This window comes from Orussus abietinus, unplaced genomic scaffold (genome assembly GCF_000612105.2).
Source record: "Orussus abietinus isolate OABI.00-Male unplaced genomic scaffold, Oabi_2.0 scaffold56, whole genome shotgun sequence".
NCBI classification, from domain to species: domain Eukaryota; kingdom Metazoa; phylum Arthropoda; class Insecta; order Hymenoptera; family Orussidae; genus Orussus; species Orussus abietinus.
Window position 1 is genome coordinate 262,490 of NW_019394240.1, and position 22,709 is coordinate 285,198.

At 43.4% G+C, this 22,709-nt stretch overlaps 1 protein-coding gene across 1 annotated transcript; it reads right to left on the reverse strand.

The window, feature by feature from the left end:
* Positions 1-1,996: 1,996 nt before the first annotated feature.
* Positions 1,997-21,074, reverse strand: LOC105700272. The gene is made up of 7 exons (XM_012425951.1): positions 20,977-21,074; positions 16,606-16,717; positions 12,166-12,282; positions 11,342-11,625; positions 10,900-11,115; positions 10,337-10,583; positions 1,997-10,241 (listed from the first exon to the last, which is right to left on the reverse strand). Exons 2-7 carry the CDS (start codon positions 16,714-16,716, stop codon positions 9,984-9,986), a joined length of 1,233 nt encoding a protein of 410 aa, XP_012281374.1. The 5' UTR covers position 16,717; positions 20,977-21,074; the 3' UTR covers positions 1,997-9,983.
* Between the last annotated feature and the right edge of the window lie 1,635 nt (positions 21,075-22,709).

The window sequence follows — 22,709 nt, forward strand, 5'->3', positions numbered from 1 at the left end:
CACCTCGCTACTATTGAACATCCGAGTGCTGTAAAACTCGTCCACGCTTTAAGGTTCAATAAATCCAGATTGCAAAATTGTAATTACCAATGCGATTACTCAACTGTCAAATTCTGCAGCCATGTTACTGGATGCAACGCGAATTATTCCGCATCTTCTAACGTACTTATTCGAGGAAGTTCTATGGGAGCCGAATGCTTGAAATTCCTTTAGACTCTAGCTCGCGAGAAAATTCAGGATTTTACTTGCTACTCTTAATTTTGAGGTATTGTAGGAGGCACCACGTGCCGACGCGCCTCGGCTTTTAACTCTTTCGCCCGGGAATGAAAAACGGTGCGAACTGGAGCGAGGAAGCCGGCCGCCGTGGCGAAAGGGTTAAGATAGGTCGTCGTCCGGTGCACTTGAATCGGCCCGAAACGGCCGGAAGGTCCGAAGCTAGGTCACCGTTCCCGGCGGGCGATCAGAGGGAGGGAGGGAGAGAGACGCGCGCCGGCTTGGCCGGTGGAAAGTGAACGCGTTGCGAATGAGAGCGAGGGAGAAGGTCGCTCTCCGACAGGCCGATCGGCGAAACCCGCGCCATCTGTAAACAGCTCGCCGATCGAAGCGGAAAGTAGAACATTTACGAATTTCTATCCAAAGTGTATAAACAATTGTAAGATAAATGTATCTTGAGATTTAGAGATGCGAATCATGACAGATTATTTTATACGCTAACAAGAAAGGGGCATAATATTAATGCCGTGGGTTTAATTTAAGGAAGGCGAATTTACATACTTTTTATATAGAACGTGTAGAAAGTATTACATTTTATACGTATATAAGGTTACATCTTTTTACAAGCTAAGTATCAGCGGTCCAAAATGTTACTGAAATAAACACTAGTCTAGGAGAATTAATTTGATGCGATACGGATTTAAAGTTGTCACCGAAGTGGGAAAAGGAAACCGGAAGATAGTTGGCATGCAATAAAGGACTTAAGAATTGACAGTGGTATGTAAATTTTTATTGCACGATGGAACGGTTGGAAATCTAAATCCTGAAAGAAGGGTTTCGACTCATTTAAGTACGCTGTATCTTGTACTTTTACTTATGTACTTGCGTATGAATCTATATATGACAAGAGATCCGATGTTAGTCGAGGGGAGCCGAGGAGGACCGAAGCTGCGACCACGTGGTCGCTGCGCACGTGGTATCCAGCTGTCACTCGACTGTCAACGCTTCGTAGCTGGTAATTGCTGATGTAGTCGTCGGATGTAATGGCGAAATACCTCGGTACTCGTTCAATTGGTCAATTGCAGCTGTGCGATAGCTAGAATCTACGATTGCAGGATGACTACCAGTCGTATATGGGTCGCGCATTGCGCGGTGAGTGTAAACATTTAAATGACAGCTTGTACTCGTTTGAAACACACCGTCCTTCGCATAACCGCGGAGCGGGAAAAAGATTGTCTTTCTAGGTGACAATGTTCACTTCAAACGCGATCCCGGCAGGCGCAGGTGACGTCAACCAATTACTACCTGCGTAAAAGTAATCTTGCTAATCGAAGTTTGGAAAAAATAAAGAAACGGTCCATTTTCTTGCGACATAATTTTTCAAACGATCTTGTTGAAGTACTTGAATATAAATTTACTTTTCCGAATGTTCACAGATATACAATTTAGAAATAAATCCCTCGGCTGCAAAGGAGAGGCACGACAGTAATGCGCTTACATTATGTTTCGCAAGAAGCAAATAGGACTTGAGAAATATCGACATACGCGTCCGTTACTTCAATGTCACGTGGTGTTACACAGAGTTAACAGAAGCTGTTAAAAAATCAAAGCACTCGGGGAATGCAATATTACCGGAAGACCGTTCGTCGAGCAGAGCAAAGTGCAAGATTTATCATTCGACATTAACCAGAAAAGTGATCTCGAGATTTCGAGTCGCTCCGCTCGAAGAACGGACTCCGGCTATCCGACTTCCACTTTTCCATAGGCATAGATTTATTCTTTCTCTTATCTTTTTTTTTCTCTCTCTCTCACCTTGTTTTTCTTTATTCTCTCTCAGCGATGAGATCGTGTCGCCAAACGACCGGTTTTTCCTAATGCTGCCGCGGTGGAGCAGTAATGCTTAAGAGGAGAGGAAGAACATATTTACAGAAGTGCATTAGGAGTAAGACGTGCTTCGGTTAGGCCTAATCCCGATGACAATTCGATTTTCGTTTCTTCTCGGAAGCGCTACAGCTAGCACGATATATCTAGAGGCTGGACTAAAATCCCTCGTAATAAGTTCGTTGATGTCTCGAGTCCCTGCCCTCTTTCCTTCCCTTTTATTCTTAATTTCTTTCCTTCATTTCTTTCAACGAGGTTTGCGCACCGACTGTCTTGATCTTTCCCCCCAAAAAGGCTGCCTTGATCTTATTTTTTTATTTCTGTCCAACATGGACTAAATTCAATGTTTCTCTTTTCTCCCCAATATCTTTTCCCCCTTCCTGTCTGTTTGATCTTCGTCACTTCGGGCATGCAATTGTTTTTTAATCGAGGTCCCGAAACTGTCCGATCGATACTTACGAGCTAGAATTAATTCAACCGGTGGTGTATGTAGAACCTCGGCGCTTTTTTCTGTTTTTTTTTTCGTTTCTTTTTACTCGCCTTCTCTTCTCCTTTTCTCTCTTTTTTTATTACTTTCCATTTTATTGTACTTTCGGGTTATACTCGTGTCGCTTCCGGAGCTCGGTTCAACGTCCTCGTGGGGTTCGCTCTTTTTACTACCGGGTCTTTTCTTTTCCTTTTATTTTTTTTTTCTAGGTTTCTCTTTTTCCTCGCGGAGGTCATACCAAAATTCGTCTCTCTTTGCGCGATGTACCTAATTGACAAGAGTGGCCGTCGAGCGGAACCGCGATTTTCCGAAATTTATTCCTTAGACGTCGCTCGATTAATTTAATGTACTTCACAATTGCTCAATGGTCAAAAGCTTTTGTTTTAAAAATCACGGCTCTTGTCGTTTCCGCACGGAAAGATATCATCCTTCAGTGCCAAAATGCCGTCATCTGTTTTGAATCTGAAGGTAAAATATTTCTTCGCTCCGAATCTCTGATATCGAATTCTTGACATTTAGTGCGAAGTAACGAGCATTTTGTTGCAACGCTTTCAACTTTTTCTTAAATCTACCTCGCTTTATAGGGTGCCAGTATTTTTTGGAAAATTCGATTTCGGCCTTTTTTTTTTCGGAGCCTTCGGAAAATCGGAATTCCACTTTACGTGGAAAAGTTTGAGGCTACCGCCCGTTTTCGTGATCCCTGTTGTTCCTCTTGTAAAACTCCATGTCGGATTACAATCAAGCGCACAATTTGTCACCGAAGATAGGATTTCTTTCTTTTTCTTTCTTTTCCCCCTTCTTTTTCGTAAATTCAACGTGATAGCGTGTCCGGAGAGAATAATGTGGCAGAGCTGAACTATGTCGAGACCGCACTTGCTCGTACAACCAAACTACGGTGATTCGAGTGTAATTAGATCCACAGATAAGTGTCGAAACGTTAAACGAAGCCGATTTATTTGAGATCGATAACCAGCGAGGAAGCCGATGCCACACAGGGCGAATCCGCGAGTCGACATTCGCGATGGCACAAGCAAATCTATTTGTTTTCAGGTCATTTGTTTAAAGTTGCATCGCTTAGGCACTTCGTAGCTGCCGGAAACGTCATTTCGAAACATTGCGAAACTTTCTGCTAGACGATTATTCCCTCTCATTCCCACGTGTGTTATTATGACATTACATGACATTATTGCACATTACTCGCGTAACGGTGCAATATAGAAGAATTTGTTATTCACAAAGATTTCTCTCCATAAGGTAAGGAACAACTTTCATTGGAGATGTTTTTTGGTATCAAGCACCGATAAGGGAGAAGACCGCAATCAACGCAGATCCGCTTATCGACCAGAGTGATCGGACAACCTGTTCGCCTCTTAGGCACGGAACCGCTTAAATTGTTCTCTAATTATTAACGCCGGCGAAAAATATTGCAATAACTTTTCCTTCACATTCTTTGGCTTAGTTCAATATGGTAACGAGTATAGTTGCGACTTTAAGTCTCGAGTGCGCCTTTGCTACTTAATTTGCCGATTGAAATTTTTGTTCCGTCCGATTAAACAATGTCCTGCAGGATGCAACTAAACAAAAAACCCGACAGAGACTAATCGCAGGAATCGTGGTCGTATAAGCAACGTTCGATCTCGCCTAGACTAGAAAATCGTATTCGCTGGCCGAGACATTAAATTGGATTGGATAAAGTATCACAGCTGGCTCCCCTCGTCCGGACGTACGGTGATAAGAAATCAATCGAAACCGAATCCGAAAGGAACATTTCATCTCTCGTTTCCTATTTTCTCCTTTTTTTTTTGTTTCAACAAAACAGCGATCGCGAGGGGAGCCTCGAAGGGTGCCATCGAACGTCCCAGTGCCGCTCTATGTCGCCTCAATTTTACATCGATTATCGATTACCTATCGGTCGTCGTTATCGCTATGAAACGTAGAAAAAATTATACAAGTAGTGTATACCTATCTAAGGTCTCTAGGTTCTCCTAAGGTTTTCCGTCAGCAAGGCTGGGACGTCGGGTTTCCCGTTTGCGCGGTTATCAGACCTGAGCAAAACACTCTTTACAATAAATTAATTAATTGTTGCAAACATTACCCCCCAAACGATTCCTCGAAACGAGCGTGTCAAATGTATTCGGACATTTCTGCTCGGATTTCCTTATGACCGATCAAAGCTTTCACAATTAATTCTAAACAATTCTACAGGACGTTATAAATAATATCACTGATAACGAAACTTCCGGATATGACTTAAGCATCCTTAAGGATAATTTCCAATATCTACCAATGTTTACCCTTGTTCGGCAATTAAATTCATAAATACGAAATGTCAATAATTCCGCGGTAGTTACATTATGTATGTACAGAATGTTGCATTAACTTGCATAAACCACTTATTAACAATTTTCATACACATTGCCGTTGTCATTGTCAGATGTGCTCTGAATTCAGCGTAAAATGTAATAATGTAAAACGCCGTTACAATTTGTTAATTATTATCCAAATATAGATTAAGTGATTATTTCGAGGAATAGATTGCAAAGGTGTGCTGTTTGTTAGTTTCTTCGTTTTTCTTTTTTTTTTAATGTAAATCAGTATTTTCCCTAGATCTGGCGGTAATCGTACGCACCTCTCTCTCTTTCTCGCTTTCTCTCCGATCTTAATCGTTAACGCTAGTGTTTCTCGTCACTATTGTTGTCGTTTATTGTTATCGTTATACCGCGTTATCATCGCTGTGCCGGTACCGCGAGCAACGTTCGACCGAGGGAAGTCACGACGTGATAAAACGATATTAATCATTCGCTGAAAGCCGAGGCGATATTTAATAATATTACTGGAACGGAGAGGCGTGCTTTCCAACATTTCTTCCATAATCACTTCGTGTACGTGAGCCTCTGATAACGGCCGACGCATTTCCCGATAGGCGAAGAAATCGGTTTGGAAGGAAATGGACGGAATTTTCGACCCGCTTAGCTGCCGTTTGAATAAAATATTTCCTAACCGAGAGAAAAAGGAAAAACCCCTTAAATAATTACGTATCGTTACAATTGACTACACATTATGGGAATTTCAAGTTCGATCGTAAACGGTGATAACGCGTACCATTCATATTGAAAGCTCCGACGTCAGTAATCTCGTTAACGCTAGAATGATTTTCTACCTCGGAAGTGAGGAAAATTGAAAAATACATTTAAACGTTGATTTAATCTCCGATTAGCAGAGGAAAATCGAGGGGACGGAGTTCAAGATTCTTCTCAGCTACTTTAGGATTGAGAATTAATAAAAGCGACATTACCGAAGAATTCTAATCGTCCGGTTCTTCTTTCCAGGATTCAGATATATTCGCGATTTGACGAAAAGGCTTTTCGGGAAAATTAATATATTTATTAAATAACTGAGAAGAATCGCAAGCTTCGTCCGTTTCCTTTCGAACCGCCTTCAGCCCCTTTTTTGGTCGCTCGCTGACAAATAGCCTCTTTTCGACTTTTTTGCAATGGCAACTATTAGTATCATAAAATTGCATATATATTTCTTTTGAGTTTTGCCGCAAAGAAGCACCAACACAGCGATACTCTTGGACATTGGAGAGTGGTGAGGAAATCGGAGTATATGCGTGCGTACGTGTAGTAGGTAATTCGTGTGAGTGTGTGGGTGTGTGTGTGTACGCCGATTCCACAAATTTTATCATGGCTTTGTGTGTGAACCAGTTGCCAAAAATGTCAGAATTCATTTTATACCTGCCAATTGTCTTTATCATTATTTTGTCCCCGCGAAAAATGAAATTAATATAAATCCTGAATTTTTTAACAACCACTTAGTGTTTGTGTTTATGTACGTCTCAGGTTCGCGCGAGGCTTCGTCAATTTCTCTCTCCCTCTCGTGTCTTTAAAGTTTCGTAATCGGTGCTGGGCATCGCTTAAATTAATTAATTAGTCCTAACTTAAACGTAAAGAGAAATGACTAGAATACTGCTACTTCAATTGACAATTTCACCGGGATTGGCGAAGTACGTATTTACCCGTAAATTAATTATTAATTATTACACTGTTCTAAGACGTCTCGCAGCTTGCCCAGCAACGATTGCAAATATCTCGGAGAGAAAATGAACAATGATCACAGATTGCTTCATCATCTACGTGCTACTCTCGGTACACTCGGTACGCGTATACCGAGTCGAGCGCCTGCGCCTGTACAATCAATTGTCGACAATTGTTTAGCGCAAACAACCTGCGAGCAGGCCTCGACGAAACGTCTCCACGAAATTCCGCAATTCTGTCTCTAACGGAATTCTTCGAGTACGACGAGGACCCAGTGTTACAATTACAATTTCGACATGACTCCAATTTTCCAATTTCTCTAGAAATTCAAGCTTTCCAATATAAACATGGAGGGTACAAGAGAGATGCCGATGAGGTATCAATTTTTTAAAGATTTCTTCACGGATACTTTTTTAATTCGCCAGTAAAAAATGTAATTTAATGAGGGTCAGTACACCATCCTCATAGCCTCCATATTTGCGTTGTAGAGTTTGACAAGATTCAGCATACCCAGCTCGGGAGAAAAGTATCATGAACGATTGACTCTTCGGACGCCACATTAACATCCCCTTAAGTAAGGGGAAATGTCAGGTAGTTTTGAAAAATCTTTTCCTCCTTATTAAACAATTCACGTTCTCGAGAAAGATTCGGGCCTGATGGGACCAATGAGGTCGGTCTGTCCAGATCTTTGGGTCCGAAAAAACGTGGAAAGTCTCGTCGCCGAAGGACTCGCGTCCTTCTTTGGTCCTGAGCTATATCACCTAACATCTTCAACAAATATGATATGAGGAACATTACGGAGAGCTTAAGTGAAAAGAAAAGCTCGCGCTCCCCGTACGCAATCGAGCCGCGCGCGAACTTGCGACCGCATCCCCTTAAACTATTGGGAATTTGTTAAAATATTCTTTTTGTCCTTTTCTTTTCATTTTTTTCTTCTTTTTACCTTTACCCATTTTCTTTTACTTAACATCCTAGCCCCGCGGCCTGCTTAGGGCCGGGAGAATCGGACAAACGCCCTGCCAATGTTTACCGAGGATTTTCGAATTTGCAACTCGACGTGGAGTAACACGATTATATGGAATTACTAGAAACGACAAGTCGCTTATTAGGGCTCGTTTAAATGATCTAGATGTAAATTATTGTACGATTGCACATTGACAGTGTCAAGCTCCGGCCATTGAAAAGTGGCCTTAAGGGGGCCCGTACTTATTATCCAAATAAACAATACACACCTATTTTTCAGACAAGTACGGGAAGAATTGAAACGTGACATGCAAACATAGCGGAAGCGTGTTATTAACCATTCTTTAGGTACATATTTTCATAATGCAGAAAAATTAACCTCTTCTGAAACTTTTAAGCCAGTTTCCAAACAATGTCACTTTTCATGCTCTGTCGGGAAATATCTCAAAAAATTTTGGTCCCGTAAAGTTCATATTTAGTACACGCGATGTAGATGCTAAATTACTCGACATTTTAGTTACCTAATAACACTTTCTTTGCCAGTTTTTCCATGTAAACATAAATAATTGAATCTATATGTACATTAGAGCGCGGTTAACGGCACGCTTAAACTGCATTTAAATGTGTTTCATTCCTTTCCTGTATATGTTTAAAAGATGAGTGGTTTTAATACCGTCAGTAGGTACGAGCTCCCTTAATGTAACGAGTATTCGTAATAATTATTAACTGTGAAGGTGAATTTAACGGCGGATTACCTTCGCACTTTTCGCACTTATGGAGGATTTAATTGTTTGACATTATATTTGTAATTCCAAATATCCATGTTAAGCCAGATCGCCAATTTTTTCCCTTGGCTTGGCGATTTTTCCCGCCAATCGGAACAATCTCTGCACCGAGAGGTCGCTTCGTCCTAACCGCAAATTCTGACCGACATTTAACAACAAACTTTTACCGACACGACGTAAACTTCCTAACAACCTAACAAAATGATATCACAGAATCGGCGGTAATTGTTCACATATGTATAATAAATATTTTAAATACAGGAAAACGTAACCGTTCAACTTGGGCCTGAAGCTAGAAGAGTTTGTAACCGTGTGTGCAAAATTGTTAATTATCGCACTACTAACATTGGCTTAACCGTTGAATACGCTGACTTCGTAGCGACCTTATCGAAGCTCAAGGATAATTACAGTTAATAAATACGTCGTTAGATAATTAAAAAGAACATTGACAATCGAATAGGGATTTTGTCTTAAAAATATTTAAAAACTATCAAACAGGAGTGTATGTAATGCAATCTGCACCTAAATGCAACTATGGCATTGTGCGTAAAAATTCGAGTTACGCCCTTCTGACTGCAGACCCCTCATGGTTGACATTGACTTTACAAGTCAAATGATCGAGTCACTTGACATTGTACGGATTTCGATCGAACTTTGAGATGCTGTATATTCAAAGTATTGCAAACTTGAAAAAATCATTTTATCGTTCCCAGAGCACAGTTATTAGAATGCTCCAAATTTCTGTATCGTAAATTATAAAAGTTAGGAACTCAAGGAAATTTCTTTCTAATTGTTAATATTTTTCTGTGATAAATTACCCTGTAATATTATGTATTGTTTCAAGCGATTTCGTTATCTTATTGTTTATGATAAAGAAATTAGTAGCGTATCACCGGTGACATTTTCCTGCTAGGCAGTTTTCCTTCTTACACAGCTGATCAACCGAAAGTATACTTTCAGGGGCCTCGACACAGAATTTGTCTACTTTGCAAACCAAGCATGTTTTTGGAATTTCTATACAATGTACATAGTATTACCATCTACTTCATCACAGAAAAATGTTAAAAGCATAGATCCTAAAAATATCCTATATCCATTAATCGGCGTTTAATAATGCTCCTCAATTTAAATGATTTTATCAAACTCAGATTAGATTCCCACTTTACTGCGATAGGAAAATAAATGGAATAATTGAAGTATCCCAAGCATCTCAAAATTCTTTCAAATCCTTCTGTCATCAAAGCCTGACACCCTTGTCGTTCCAGAACAGTGGTCCTTAACCTATATCTCTGGTGTTCCGTATATTTTAGCATGCAAAAAAAATCCCTTCTCCGCGTACAGACGCATCTATTAACCAGAGCTTTGTTCTCAGGGTTCGAAGGGGTTAAGAGCCACAGTCCCAGGGTGTCGTGCCAGTTTCTGAACAAATTACCCCCCTCGAAGAGACTCATCCCGAGCGAAGCTCCCTCTCGACGAAGACGCAGCCTGGCAAGCAAGCAAAGAATGTCATCGTAAACACCTTCGACAGACCTAAAGGACGGTCCGCGACCTCGAGGTCCGGCGTGCGACCTCGAGGACGCGTCCCAGAAGAGGCTGGAACGCGACCAGGATCGAAATCTAGTCGGGATGGCCGTTCGCCAGGTCGCCGGGACTCTGCCGTTCTTGCCGGCCCGTTGTCGACTCCTCGTCGACGGAGTCGTTGCTTATCCTGTCCTCGGGCTGCTCCTCGATGGGCTCCAGGCTCTCCTCGAACTGCCTCTCCTCCCTCGGGATCTCCTCCTCGTCGTCGGGCGAGTCCGTGGAGTCTCGTATCGTCTCCTCGCCCTCCGGGTCCCTGTCCTCGGGGTCGGCGATCACCGTGGCCTCCTCCTCGGCCTGCAAGCAGGGCGAATCGATGCGACCAAAGTATCGATGCTTCGACGTACGTACAGGAAAGCAAGCGAAGCTCTACCGCGTTTTCTGATCCCTACCTGCAGGTTCTCCAGCACCCGCTGCTCCACCTTCAGCTGGCGAACCGCGTTCTCCAGGTTGTCGCGAAGTATCGAGCTGGCCTCCTCCTCGGGTTCCTGCCACGAGTGAGGCGTGAAGACCGCCCTTACCGTCTGGTAGAGTTTCTTAAAGCCTAGTTTCGAGTAGAGGCGCTGGCTCGCCTCGTTCTCCGGCCGGATCACCACGAAGGGGTTATACCCCCGGTCAGCCACCTCCTTCGTCAGGTACCTGCAAGGAGATCGATACCTTCGAGCATTTCCCAAATACGGAATCGAGTAACACCGACATGTAATAAACAGCCGAAGTACTAAAGCAAGCGGTACCCCGAAGACTCATACAGCAAACGTGCAGCGATTGCATCGCTGCATTTATTTCGTCCCATCAAGTACTTAAGATATTATGAAAAGGTCATTGTATACACATATATATATTTTTTTTTGTAACACACTATACGATTACTGTCAACGGTTTTACCCCACTTTTCAACGTGTACTCCACCACTTTCTGTTTATTGGGTTACTAAAGAAACGAGAGCAGGCCTCACCTGGCCAACTTGGTTCCGTATCCTTTCCTTCTATACTCCGGCTTGGTCTGCATGGAGAACATGGCCCCGTAGTAGGACTGGACCATCCACGCGGCCAAGGTTCCCTTGGCAAAAACCCCTGCCGCAGGCAGGGTGTCGATCAGACGACGAAACACCTCGTGGCACTCGACGTCGTTCGCCGGGTAGAGCTCGTGGATGCCCTCGGCATGCTCGGCCCTTAAGGGGAAGTGAAGTCCGTTGAGACATTTGATCGACGCCGGTAAAAAGGAACATGTTCCCGGGACCCACGACCGAAGTAATACTTCAGCCATTCGTTTGCATTACGTGAAGACGGAGCTTCCATTCCCAGATTGAAAGCTTCGGCTTCGCAACTTATCGGGTTTGGGATGCCCTTGGGAAAAGTGTCTCCTTCGGGTCGATTAAATCGAAGGTTTCGTTTCACCTTAAAGGAAGGACCTGGACCTCGTTCTCGTCGGCAGGATCGTCCTCTATCTGGGTGGTCTTTTCCGGCTCCTCGCAGGCCCAGACGTCGCCCAAGACCCCGTCCATCGTGCCCACGTCCTCGTAGAGCAGGGCCAGCTCGTCGACGATCTGGTGGTGGGTGAAGTTGATGTAGAGGGGTCTCGACCAGTCCAGCAGGACATCCTCCTCCCGCAGGAGACTCACCAGCTCCCGTCTGTCGCTTGGACAGAAGACACCCACGCTCTCGTAGAGAAGACCGTGCGGCTGGAACGTCAACAAGACCGACATCCTCGTCATCGGTGGAGTCTGATAGGGGGATTTGGTTTGCCATCCTGGCGAACCTGCCAGATTTCGATGGCTAACGGGGAGGGAAATGGTGTGGCCTATACCCAGATAGACAATGATTTTATGGAATTTAAGGGTAGAAACTTCTATTGAAATCACCCCTTTTTTTAAGGACGATTTACGTTACCGCGCAATCTCTGCAAATACTAGAACAAATTCCGAATATTACACATTTTAATTTCAATTAACTAAATTCGCTTGGGAAATAAAGAAACGTGTACGTTAAATACATCGAGGGTACCGTATCGAGAATTTTCAATTCAACATTTTCACTTCGCTCGTTAACGATCTAATAAAAAATCTAAGCTGATGAGGGGAATTCACAGTCTACAGGATTTTGCTGAAGCGACGATCACGAAATATTGGAGGCGTCGTAACTTATATGCAGAAGGGCGAGAAGAGCGCTCCTTTCCTTTTTTTTTTTGGGGCAAGAAGGGCAAGACTTTATTCCGCACTTACCGACAAAGTCATGCCAGGAAAGTGGAGGCAGATCGGGACTTCCGGCCAGCCGTCAGCCACGTAAAAGTGAAACTCCCACACCCTTTCTCGCATGTAGGTCAGCAAAGTCTGATGAAACTGCAAGCCAAGAGTCGGCAATTAGTGTCGCATCGACCGGAAATCGAAGTCAAATGTATTGGAAACGTGTCAAGACTTTTTGCAGGATTTTCTCGAGTTTTCTGACAGGAAAAAAATTAATGCGTCGCAAAGTATCCTGTAAGAAATAATCCGAGACCACATCCATGCGGAATCTACTATTAGGATTATTTACTGTTTATGTAAATATTTTATTAATGATTTCCCACACATTTATCGCACACGTATATCAAATGAACCTGGGCATCGTCACGGGAAGCCAAGCCCCTCGAGTAAAGATCGAATCTCCCTGCGTCAAAACGATTTCCACAATTTTCTCGATATCGCGGCGAGATACGGCGAAATGGGGCTAAATTCGTTATACGCCCGGTGCGGTGCAATGTCGGCTCGGGTTTACACGGGAATAAACCGTTTCATGTCGGCAAACGAGGAGACGATCGATGGTCAAGGTCGAGGGTCCTGACGCACGTAAAACCTTTCCTTTTTCTCGGGGCGTGCGCGTGTAAATCGATCTACTTAGCGTGTGTCCCAAGGATCTGGCCCCGTGAAAATCCCCAGGAAAAAAGAAATCTCGACGTGGAAATCCGAGAGCCAGCAATTGGTAATCCTCGAAAGCACGTGAGCGATAATCTCGCAAGCTGGGGCAAACTTCCGGACGGTCGTGAGACACTCCCGGAGGTCCTTAGGACATCCTAAGTCTCGTTAACGTAGCTTATTACCGTCAGGGGAAAGTTCCAACCCCGAGCCAGATATCTGTTCCGAGAGAAATCCTTAATTACCAACTACCTGAGCACTCACCTGGATATTAACTTCCTGGATTTATTTAATACCCCTATATTTAATTGAAACCCCTTCCGAGCTGCGCACTCCGCGCTGATTCAAGTAAATATACATTAGGAATTTATCCAGAAGTTCGAATGGTCTTCGGTCACGAGGAAGGAGCTTTTGCAGCTTTTAAGGGTAAATCGTAACCAATGGGATAGAATGTTGGCATAAAGTTCAGGGCCAATCCGAGGTATGGCTGAAATCCTTGGAACGCTTTGCAGTCCCACTGCAGGGATCGTTAACGTCAGGAAATAATCTCAATCGGGAGTTAATACCGGGTAATTAGAGGCGATGCATTCCCTTTTTCTACTTACCGTCAATTCGCGACCCGGTAATTTAACATTTAGCAGTGCAATTTTCGCTCGTTCGCGTTATCTCTTTTAGTTCACTGCAAAATAGATTAACTAGTTCATAACCTCGAGCACTTGCTGGAATACTCTAGTATAAGTACAACTAACTTTACTTTCTTTCTGCATTAGACTATTTTTGGGGGAATTTCTCGAAGACACATAATATATAGAATCTGGCCCATTTTTCGGAGATGTAAAATATGTAGAATATACAAAATATTTCGTCTCCTCGTGGAACTTTTTGTGTCCATTCTCTTTTTATAGTCACTTGATTGGAAATCTCAGGACAATGCATATCGATCGCCAGTTCTAAGCCCAAAGGACTTTCGGGCTGGATGTACACCGTATATTCCACCTAAACGTCACAGGAAGTTAGGTTAGGGAAGCCTTTGTAAGTACACTTTCGAAATTATGCCCGGGGCTTGCAGTTTAGAACTTTGGACGAGCTTGAGGGCTCCTTTTTAAAGGTCCGCTATCAATCAAAGTCGAAATTCAACGCAACTCGAAATATCTACGTGATTAATAAAATCCCTTTATTCGCAATTGTTTCGAGTCTAGTTGCAGTTCCTTTGCGCAGTCACGGATTTAATTAGTAATCAAATGATTCGGCTGCATCCCCCTCTCGCAGTGTCTGGCAGGGACTGCACTGAAAGACACACGATAACTGCATTCCATTTGGCGACATCCTCTAGCTCGTTAATTTCAGCTAATCACTTTTCGACTAGCACGAAACTAGGGGATTGCAAATCACCGAAACTTGGATGCAATTCAATCAATTCACGACCTGCGACCAAAGGACGCGCCTTGCGAAGGTCAGGGTCTCCGCAAGACGGAATTCCTGCGGATCGACCTTGATATTTGACGCAGTTTTTTTTCTCTTTAATTTCGTCACAATTTACCCGATCCACGTGGAAAGCTTCTTTTCAAATGAGAATCTTCATGAAAAGGTGGCCTTAATAGGTTTTGTTAATGTATTTCATAGACCGCCGACGTGTGGTTAGAAGAAACACGGAACATAATGGCACCATTCAATTATAGGCCCTGTTTACGGAGAACAAAGAACGAGCCTTATGAAGGTCAGGGTGTAGTTACAGAGGAACCTTAGTGACCTTTAAATTTAATGAAGTCTTTGGAACTTCGAATTAATTTACCCTGTGGAAGACTGAAAGGCGTAATTAAAATTCGCACGAAAAAATATGAATACTCTGTGTTTATTCCTCGTTACCGACAACATTGATAAGGATGTGGAACATGCAGTAAACGTGAAGACACCAAGACGTGTAGGGATCCCGAGTCGAAATTTTCATCCTACTTATTGTTGGAACCTCTGATTGTAGGCCTTAAGGTGTTATCAAAGGGTCTTTCTGTATATGTATATCAAAACGTCAAAATACATGGGAACGAAGGGGGACACTGTAACAACGCTTCGTAAACAATCGTCGGTCAGGTGGAAGCCACTTAATGTCACTACTTAAAAAAACGTCGGTCATGCGGAAGCCACTAAAGTGGCGTTTCGTAATTAAAGGGTTAATGTTCCTGATCCGCAGGTGAAACGCAGAGGACCGTCCATAATACCGACTGGGATCTAAAGATCCGAATAATCCCTAATGCGCTTCCACTCGACATCGACATGTTGTCAGAACAAACATGAGACCGTTCCTGATAAGGCATGAGCTCGGGGCGAGCCTCGCAAAGGTCAGGGACTAAATTAAAAAGTTTAATATGTTTTTCCGCGCAGTGGTTCTATCGAGCAAACGTGAAATATGGAATCAACTGGTTCGGCAATTTCATCGGTCGGACCGAAGTCGGGATTCCTGAGGACATGAACTGTTCCTCGGAACACCAGGAAGACGTTTCAGAATGAAATCACCCTATCATATTTATTTCCCTATCGCGTTAGCTCGTCCTATAAAAATACTCTCCACCCCTTCTTAATTATGTAAAGATCTTCCTCTTGATTGTATAAAAGAAATGGCACACTTCCCAAGATCCATGCGAAATCAAGAAATCCTGAGTCCCATTTGACTCCTGCCTCCCTTTCCCGTTCCCAGTCCTGTGGACCAAGCAAACACGGAGTCCTGTTTCGTCCTTCCCGGTGACAAGGGAATAATCAGGCTCCTCCGAAGGAACAGGACCGAAGCTGAAGGCCTCACCCCCCGGGGCCGAGGTCGGCCTCGAGATTCGACACGCGTCCGCAGGAGCATGCACCGATTCCGGAAGAGACGGCATTGCGGCGACCCACATCCAGGAGTCACACGCGACCACGTGCTCTCGGCCGCCAGGTAAACCATGACCTGGGCCAACGGAGGTGCGGCCCCTGCGAGGGTCTCCTCGCCGCGGTGGACCGAACCTCTTCAAGGCCGCGACCCTGACCCGCGCAACCTCCGCGGCATTGCGACGGTCACGGGTTACGCACGCGCCACGACCTTCAACTTGTTCGGCCCTGACCGTGACCTTGACCCAGCCCTTCCTGAACGTGAGGAACCAGATCCGGCCTGGCGATCCGCGGACTCGGGCTCGATATCGCGTAAAGGAACGCTGCGGAAAAGGAATTGCGGAATTGCAGGAAATGAGGGAGAAACGGGAACTCCCGATCGAGGGGATTTTGGCTCACTTCGGGGAGCTGCGGTGGATTTTCAATCGGCCTTGAGTCCTCGGACTTCGAGAACGTTGGCATGTATGCCTATCATACCCTGCACTGTATAAAAAAAAGTATAACAATTTTGTAACATTTTTGCCGGAATTTCTATTCGGACGTGGCATAATTTTCTAACGTTTTAAAATGAAATTTATCATACGTGTTATAGGACGCGATGTTATACAAATGTGCAATTTATTTAGGAATTTACGGTAAATGTGGAGTGATTTACTATCAAGACGTAGACATGTATAATTTTACTGCAACGTGGTGCATTCAAAGCGAATGAAGCCCAGATGTACCTTCGCGTGGGCCGCTTTTCAGGGGAGTTTCGCAAATTAGACATCGTACCTATTTAAAATGGCACTTCGCGGACCTCTTCGTAAAGAAGGCCACCTCGAGCAGGGATACCTTCCCGTTCCGAGTTTTCCAGGACTTCGTACTCCTGTTTTCTTTCCGTGGCAATTAAATCGACGATAAGAGCGAGCATACCTTCAAGGACTCCGGTAAGTACCCCGTGAGGAAGTCCAAAAGTTGGGGGAGTTCTTCGTCGTTCAGGAGACGAAACCTCCGGCCCCGTTCTATCGCTTCGGGGCACTCCATGCTGGAACAAAAAGAGAGCAGAATCTGTAGAAATTTCCTGAAACTCGATAACGAGAAAATATCATATCCCTACTGAGGATTTAATCCAAGCAACGTCGTACGCTTGATAAAAATCATCAAAGTGCGCGGAGTAAAAAAATTTGCTACTGCACGGAAAAATTTTATTCTCGCAGATAAGGTTCCTAGTTGTTTCCGGTAATAAAGGAAAGCGCAATTGTTCAATTTAAACGGTTAAGAAAAAAAATTAAACGTACTAAAGGCAGAATACGCAGCTCCGGTTTCGCAGTAGAGTTACTCGACGTGTGGTCAGCCGGCCGTTTACATTGGACAACATAAATGCATTTTTCCTCTATTGTGTTGTTCTCTATTTTTTGTCAGGCTTATAGAAGGCTAGTGCAGTCTACATAACAATGTACAAGCAACGGTAAAAGCAAATTCATCGAACCCCCCAACTTCATTTCAATTTACCCATTTGTCACTCACGAATTAAATCTCCCATCTTAATTTTCCCCGATATAAATCCATCTTTGAGATAAAAAATGTAGGGCGAATAATTTTTTTTTTTAAGTGAAGCGCATTAATCGCGAAATATGGAACCACAATCTGTCAAACGTAAACCATGGATTAAGTAACGAAATGATAAATCCCATTCTTCGGTTGAATCTATGTTCGTACCACGCTTTCGCAATACGCTTATGCAAGCTCATAAAATTTAATAGGCAAATAAGATGCAATCGATATTTCCAAAGGATACAGAATGCCTCTCAATCCATCGGCTTTCCTTCGGAGAAAATTGAGACTATTCCCAATGACAAGACCAATTTCCCTTTACATAATGCGCCATTGCTCGGGGGACATATTGGAACTTCTGTAGCCTTTGAAACGCCGCATCTCTTTTAACTGCTTTTTATTTTCTTCCCCCTCCCCTATAGCTGCACGATCTACAGATACTCCGTCTCCATCAGCTGTACATATAAGGCTAGAATATTTCCGTAAAGCGACTACTTTTCCAGGAATTATAACGAAAAATGCAGCACGCGATTAAGGTACATTCAGAAAATGTATATACAATGTGAATCCACGGTTTTACAAAGGACCCAGAAAATCACTCCCGCGGTCAAAGCCAATGTTAAAACCATTCCGAATGACAGAACCAATCCCCTTTACATAATGCTCCGTTGTACGCAAGAATTATTGGAAACATCTTCACCCATCCCTCTTCCTCTTTGTCGTATCTCGAATTCAATAGGTATTTACGTTACATAAATCCCTTTCATTAAACACGTAGAACAGTTTTACGAACAGTTGGCCAAATCATTTGCAATTTCAAGGCGAAGTGGTACTACACGTTTTCCCTAAATCGCAGTTAATTCCTATATTCGATCACGAATGCTTGTATGGGTTTGCTCCAAAATAGAACTTGGAGGGAAATATTGATCCACGTCCATGGTGTACAGCATCAAATATGTACCCTTGTAATTGAGTAACATCATGGTGTACAGGGTGTTCGCTAAAAGCATGCCTGACCAATGCCTCGATTTTCCTTGTAAATCCTAAGTACTGCTTCAAGTGAGCTAAGTGCGCCAATTATTTTCGTATTGTAAGGTGATATGAGAGTGGTATCGGAAGGGTTAATAGTTGGTAGGCGTGTTAGAGCGCATTAAAGCGTGCCGGGGTTTATTTTTACTGGGTGGGGCTATGAAAATAGGAATTAAAGGAGCGATAGACACCCCTCGTGGTGCGTCGCAAATCGTAATGGTAGGACGTCGCGACGCACCCTTTAACCTAGCTTACTATGTGGGTCAGTCTGAGCCGTGCGTAAGACACCTCACACTTAACAGATAATAGTCCATCTACGGCTTCGTTGTCTCAACATTCTTACTGATACGCTATCACGAATCCCCCCTCTATCGCAACGACACCTATCCTTCCATTTAACAACCGAAATAACGAATGGCACATAACAAAAAAAAAAGTGAGTGTGACCAATACCAAAAAGGTGACAATTCCAAAACATGATTTGATTACTTGAATTCCCACTTGATATGGAATGAAATAGATTTTTCATTGCGTGCCTTATATTTTTCCCTCAATTAATATAATTTAATGTCTATCAAGTAACAATATGCCTGCGTCCTCGATGTTTCAACGAATCGCACTGATACGTTATCGAAAGAATGCCGGAGCACTCGTGAATTTCTCTTGTATTGCTCTGTACCACTCTTCGGACGATAAAAAAAAATATATAACGAAAAGATGCAGAACAATAGATGGAAAAACTTTGAAGGTTTAATACGGAAAAGGTCACTTGAATCGCAATATAAATTCATGATTGGATTTGAATTTTCATCCGGAGCGACTGAATTATGTAAATTTACCTCGCTACGCTATACCGCGTATCCAATCATAAATATTCGCTCTTCGTACACAGGGACCGGTAATTAATTAGTAAGTTTAGATGTTGCATCGATAATCTGCAACGTTCCGAGGATGAGATTGTCTCACCAATTGTTCATTTTCCTCATTACCAAAACGGACAGCGTGAAGTTCAGATCGCTAGCGCGAAACATTAATTTCAGAATTACAATAATTTCTCAATAGCCGGTCAATCATTTTCCAAATTACGCCTGGATTGCGGATGCCAAACATAAAGCTGTACCCGCAATCCTAAAAACTTGGAAAAAATTCAAATCGTTTATCTCTGCTTTATCGAGGCATTGGATCGATGAAGGTTATGTAAAAATAGTGCAGAGCAACGAGCTTTATTGCGACGAGGTCATCGCTCGAAGAGATCAAAATGATTGTTATTGACCCCGAAAAATGCATTGCAAAAAGGGTGTGCACTAAAGGAATTAATATTAATAAAGAGCTTTATTGGTAATGTCATCGTGCGAAGAGACTCAACTGATTGATCCTTTCCCTTTGACAAAAAAAAAAGAAAAAAAAGAGGTTCAAAAGGTTTGTCATCACGAACCAATCACTGCTTGACACGAAGGAAAGGGAACGACTCGATGCAAGAAGAGGAACGTCGTTGACCAATAAACCCAAGAGACTGATTAATCTTTCGGTCAAGTATGCATAAGCCGCCGAATTAAAAAGAAAAGAAAAATAGAGTAGCTTCAGGATCGAGAAGAAATATTAAAAGACATAATTAGAACCTCCGATATATCCTTTATCGATCTCAGACACTAAGAGTCTAAAAATCGTCGCTTCGAGACCTGTCTTAACCACCTCGCAATAAAGCTCGTATTTCTGAAGCAAAGTCACGGAAAAGGCTCATTCTTCAACGAAACGTGTACTTCGTCTTGTTCCTCCTAATTGGGTAGGGACATTTACCTCGGTGTGCTAAAGAAGCTCTTCGTCTGGAGCACTACTACGTCTACTTTTGTACCGATGTCTGAATTATTCGTCTCCAGTTATTATTTACCTTCGACGTGCTCGAAAAATGGCTTTACAGGATTATTGCTGTTCTGAAATTTCGAGATAATCTGTCCAGAAAAACATGTACACTACTTTTGGGCTACACGTATATTATTTTTCGAACAGAAGTTTTTAACAGTATAAGAACATTTACCTCGGGGTGATAAAGAAGCTGTTTGCCCGACACATTACTATATCTATCTCTGTACCAATGACCGAATTGATTGTGTCTCGTCTGTACTTAGCTCCGGTCTGGCGAAGATTACTTAATAGAGATTATAGTTTCAGTCAATTTCACGCAAACGAATTTTTTTCATGAAATTTCTTCGGCACGTATTACACGTAATCTTCTGACGATCTTCATAATTGAAGGAGGACATTTACCTCGGTGCGATAAAGAAGTCCGTCTAGCAAGTTACTATATCTACTCCTGAACCAATGACTGAATCGTCTCCCGTTTTCATTTATATTACATTAGATTATATTTCGGTATAAAATATTCTAATATAAATATTATATATACAAAGTATCATACTAGCTTTTACATAGCGCACCGAATACTACGTTTCCAGCGAGCATTCACGTGACGTGACTCCCTGCCCCTCCCATGATTTGTACTATCCGCAAATTGAAGAAAAAAATATCTATACCTGGATTTTAATCAAGCGGATATAATACGTTTCGAGGGAGGGTTCACGTGACGTACACACTCTGCCGCGCCACCCGAGGGTCCCGGAAACGTTCCCCTTATCGAATAGCCAGTATTCCAGCCGGGGCCAAAAGCTAAGCAAGACTCGCCGGGATGAATTCTCGTCCCTTCGGCGAGGGCTATCGATTTACCTTCTCGGTCCTCGGGACGGGCCTCGTTCCTGCCTCGGCGCCGGCAGGCTGGTTCACTGAGGAGCGTGGAGAGCGGCCCGAGAGCGGCTGGAGACCGGGTTGCGCCGCGACCTCGGCTCCTGCGTCCTCGGGTACCTCGTCGCCGCTGTCGCCAAGGGAGGCACGCGAACTTGCTGCGGAGGCACCCGCCCTCGCCGCCCCCAGAACCCGCACTGCCGCCCTCACCGCCCGACGCCCCGACCCAACCCCGAGCCGACGCGCGCACTGAGCTTCCCCCACTACGCTGCGCAGACCGCCTGCGCACTCGAGGGGGACACTGGGTATCCATAAACGCGGAAGCTCGGGAAATCGCGGAAATCAGGGGGATGGAAAAATTAGAACGATTACGAGGATTAAGGAAACGATCTAACAGCTGGGTGATGTGATTTCCGGTGCTTAATGGGGCATGGCTGGTCGGGGAGATTCGATTCTTAGACTTATCGAGCTGTATAAGTGGGGGGTGATTTTGGTGCATGGGTGCAGGGATGCGGTTATCGGCTGAGCTTTCACTGCAGAGTTGCGATGTAATTGATGACTGATGCACCAGGATTTTTTTTTAGCCCTGGAGAAGGGTTTTTGTTTTCATGCGCAGGGGGTGGATGGGAGGAATCTGAGACCGAATAGTAAGCTTATGGTATTGTGGGAAGATCGGGGTGTTGTGAGAATTCAGGACGTTTAGGAAATCGTTTCGGTGGCAAACGTTCGCTAAAGGGTTTAGTTCGTTTTTTGGAAACCGACACGAAGGGCTCATGAGTAATTGTCGCGGATTTTATGGGTAAGGGTAAGTGAGCCACCACCAATTGCCATATGGTTTTACCATCAAGAGTATGTGAGCCGCTAGTGGCGACTGTTAGATGGCACTGCCATCGCGATTGCGCGAATCCCCATCAGAAATGAGTTACGGCGCCACTGAGGGGTAACAGGTGGAAAGTGCAATACCCGTTTGCATCCTCCACCAGAGGGCAGCACGGGATGCGATCGCGCGAGCCTGCCCGTGAGCAATCTCTCATCTCTGTAGTTTATTCTACACGTTTCTTGAATTGAAAGTTAATATCAAACATAAACTGAGGGGCTGAAAAATAATTTGTTCTTTGTTCCTACAGGTTAGAAGAAATTTTCATTTCGAGGAAGCTCTCCTGAGAGGAGGACCATTAAGATCAATCTTTCGAGGCTGGGATATATTTCACATGGTCTGCTTGAAAAGCCTTGAAATTCCTGTTAAAACCACTGAATGATCGAATAATAATTGGAAAGAAATCAACTCAAATTGATTACATTGACCAGAAGCAGCTGTTGAAAATTATACTGAAAAGTATATCGATACCCCTGTAATAATTCATATAACTGAGAAAAAGCCTTTGATTTTAAATATGCCTAGTCACGAAGGGACAGTCTCAGATGCCCCAATCATTGCTGAAATTGTTAAGCAACCTATTCAACTAGATTCTATTGATCAGCAACAATTACTCTCTCAGATAAAAATTATCGAGGAGTTTAAACCACAGTCGATTAAAGAAAGCTGTGATGTCCAAGAACAGCTGGTAAACATTCTTCAGGAATTTGGCGAAACTGTTAAGACACCTATTCTTACAGATATAGTTGATGTGGACGGACTATTAGAAATCCACAATAAGATCAGTGCAGTCGGACAAAAGTCTAGTCCAACAGGAATTATTGATCAGGAACAGCTACTG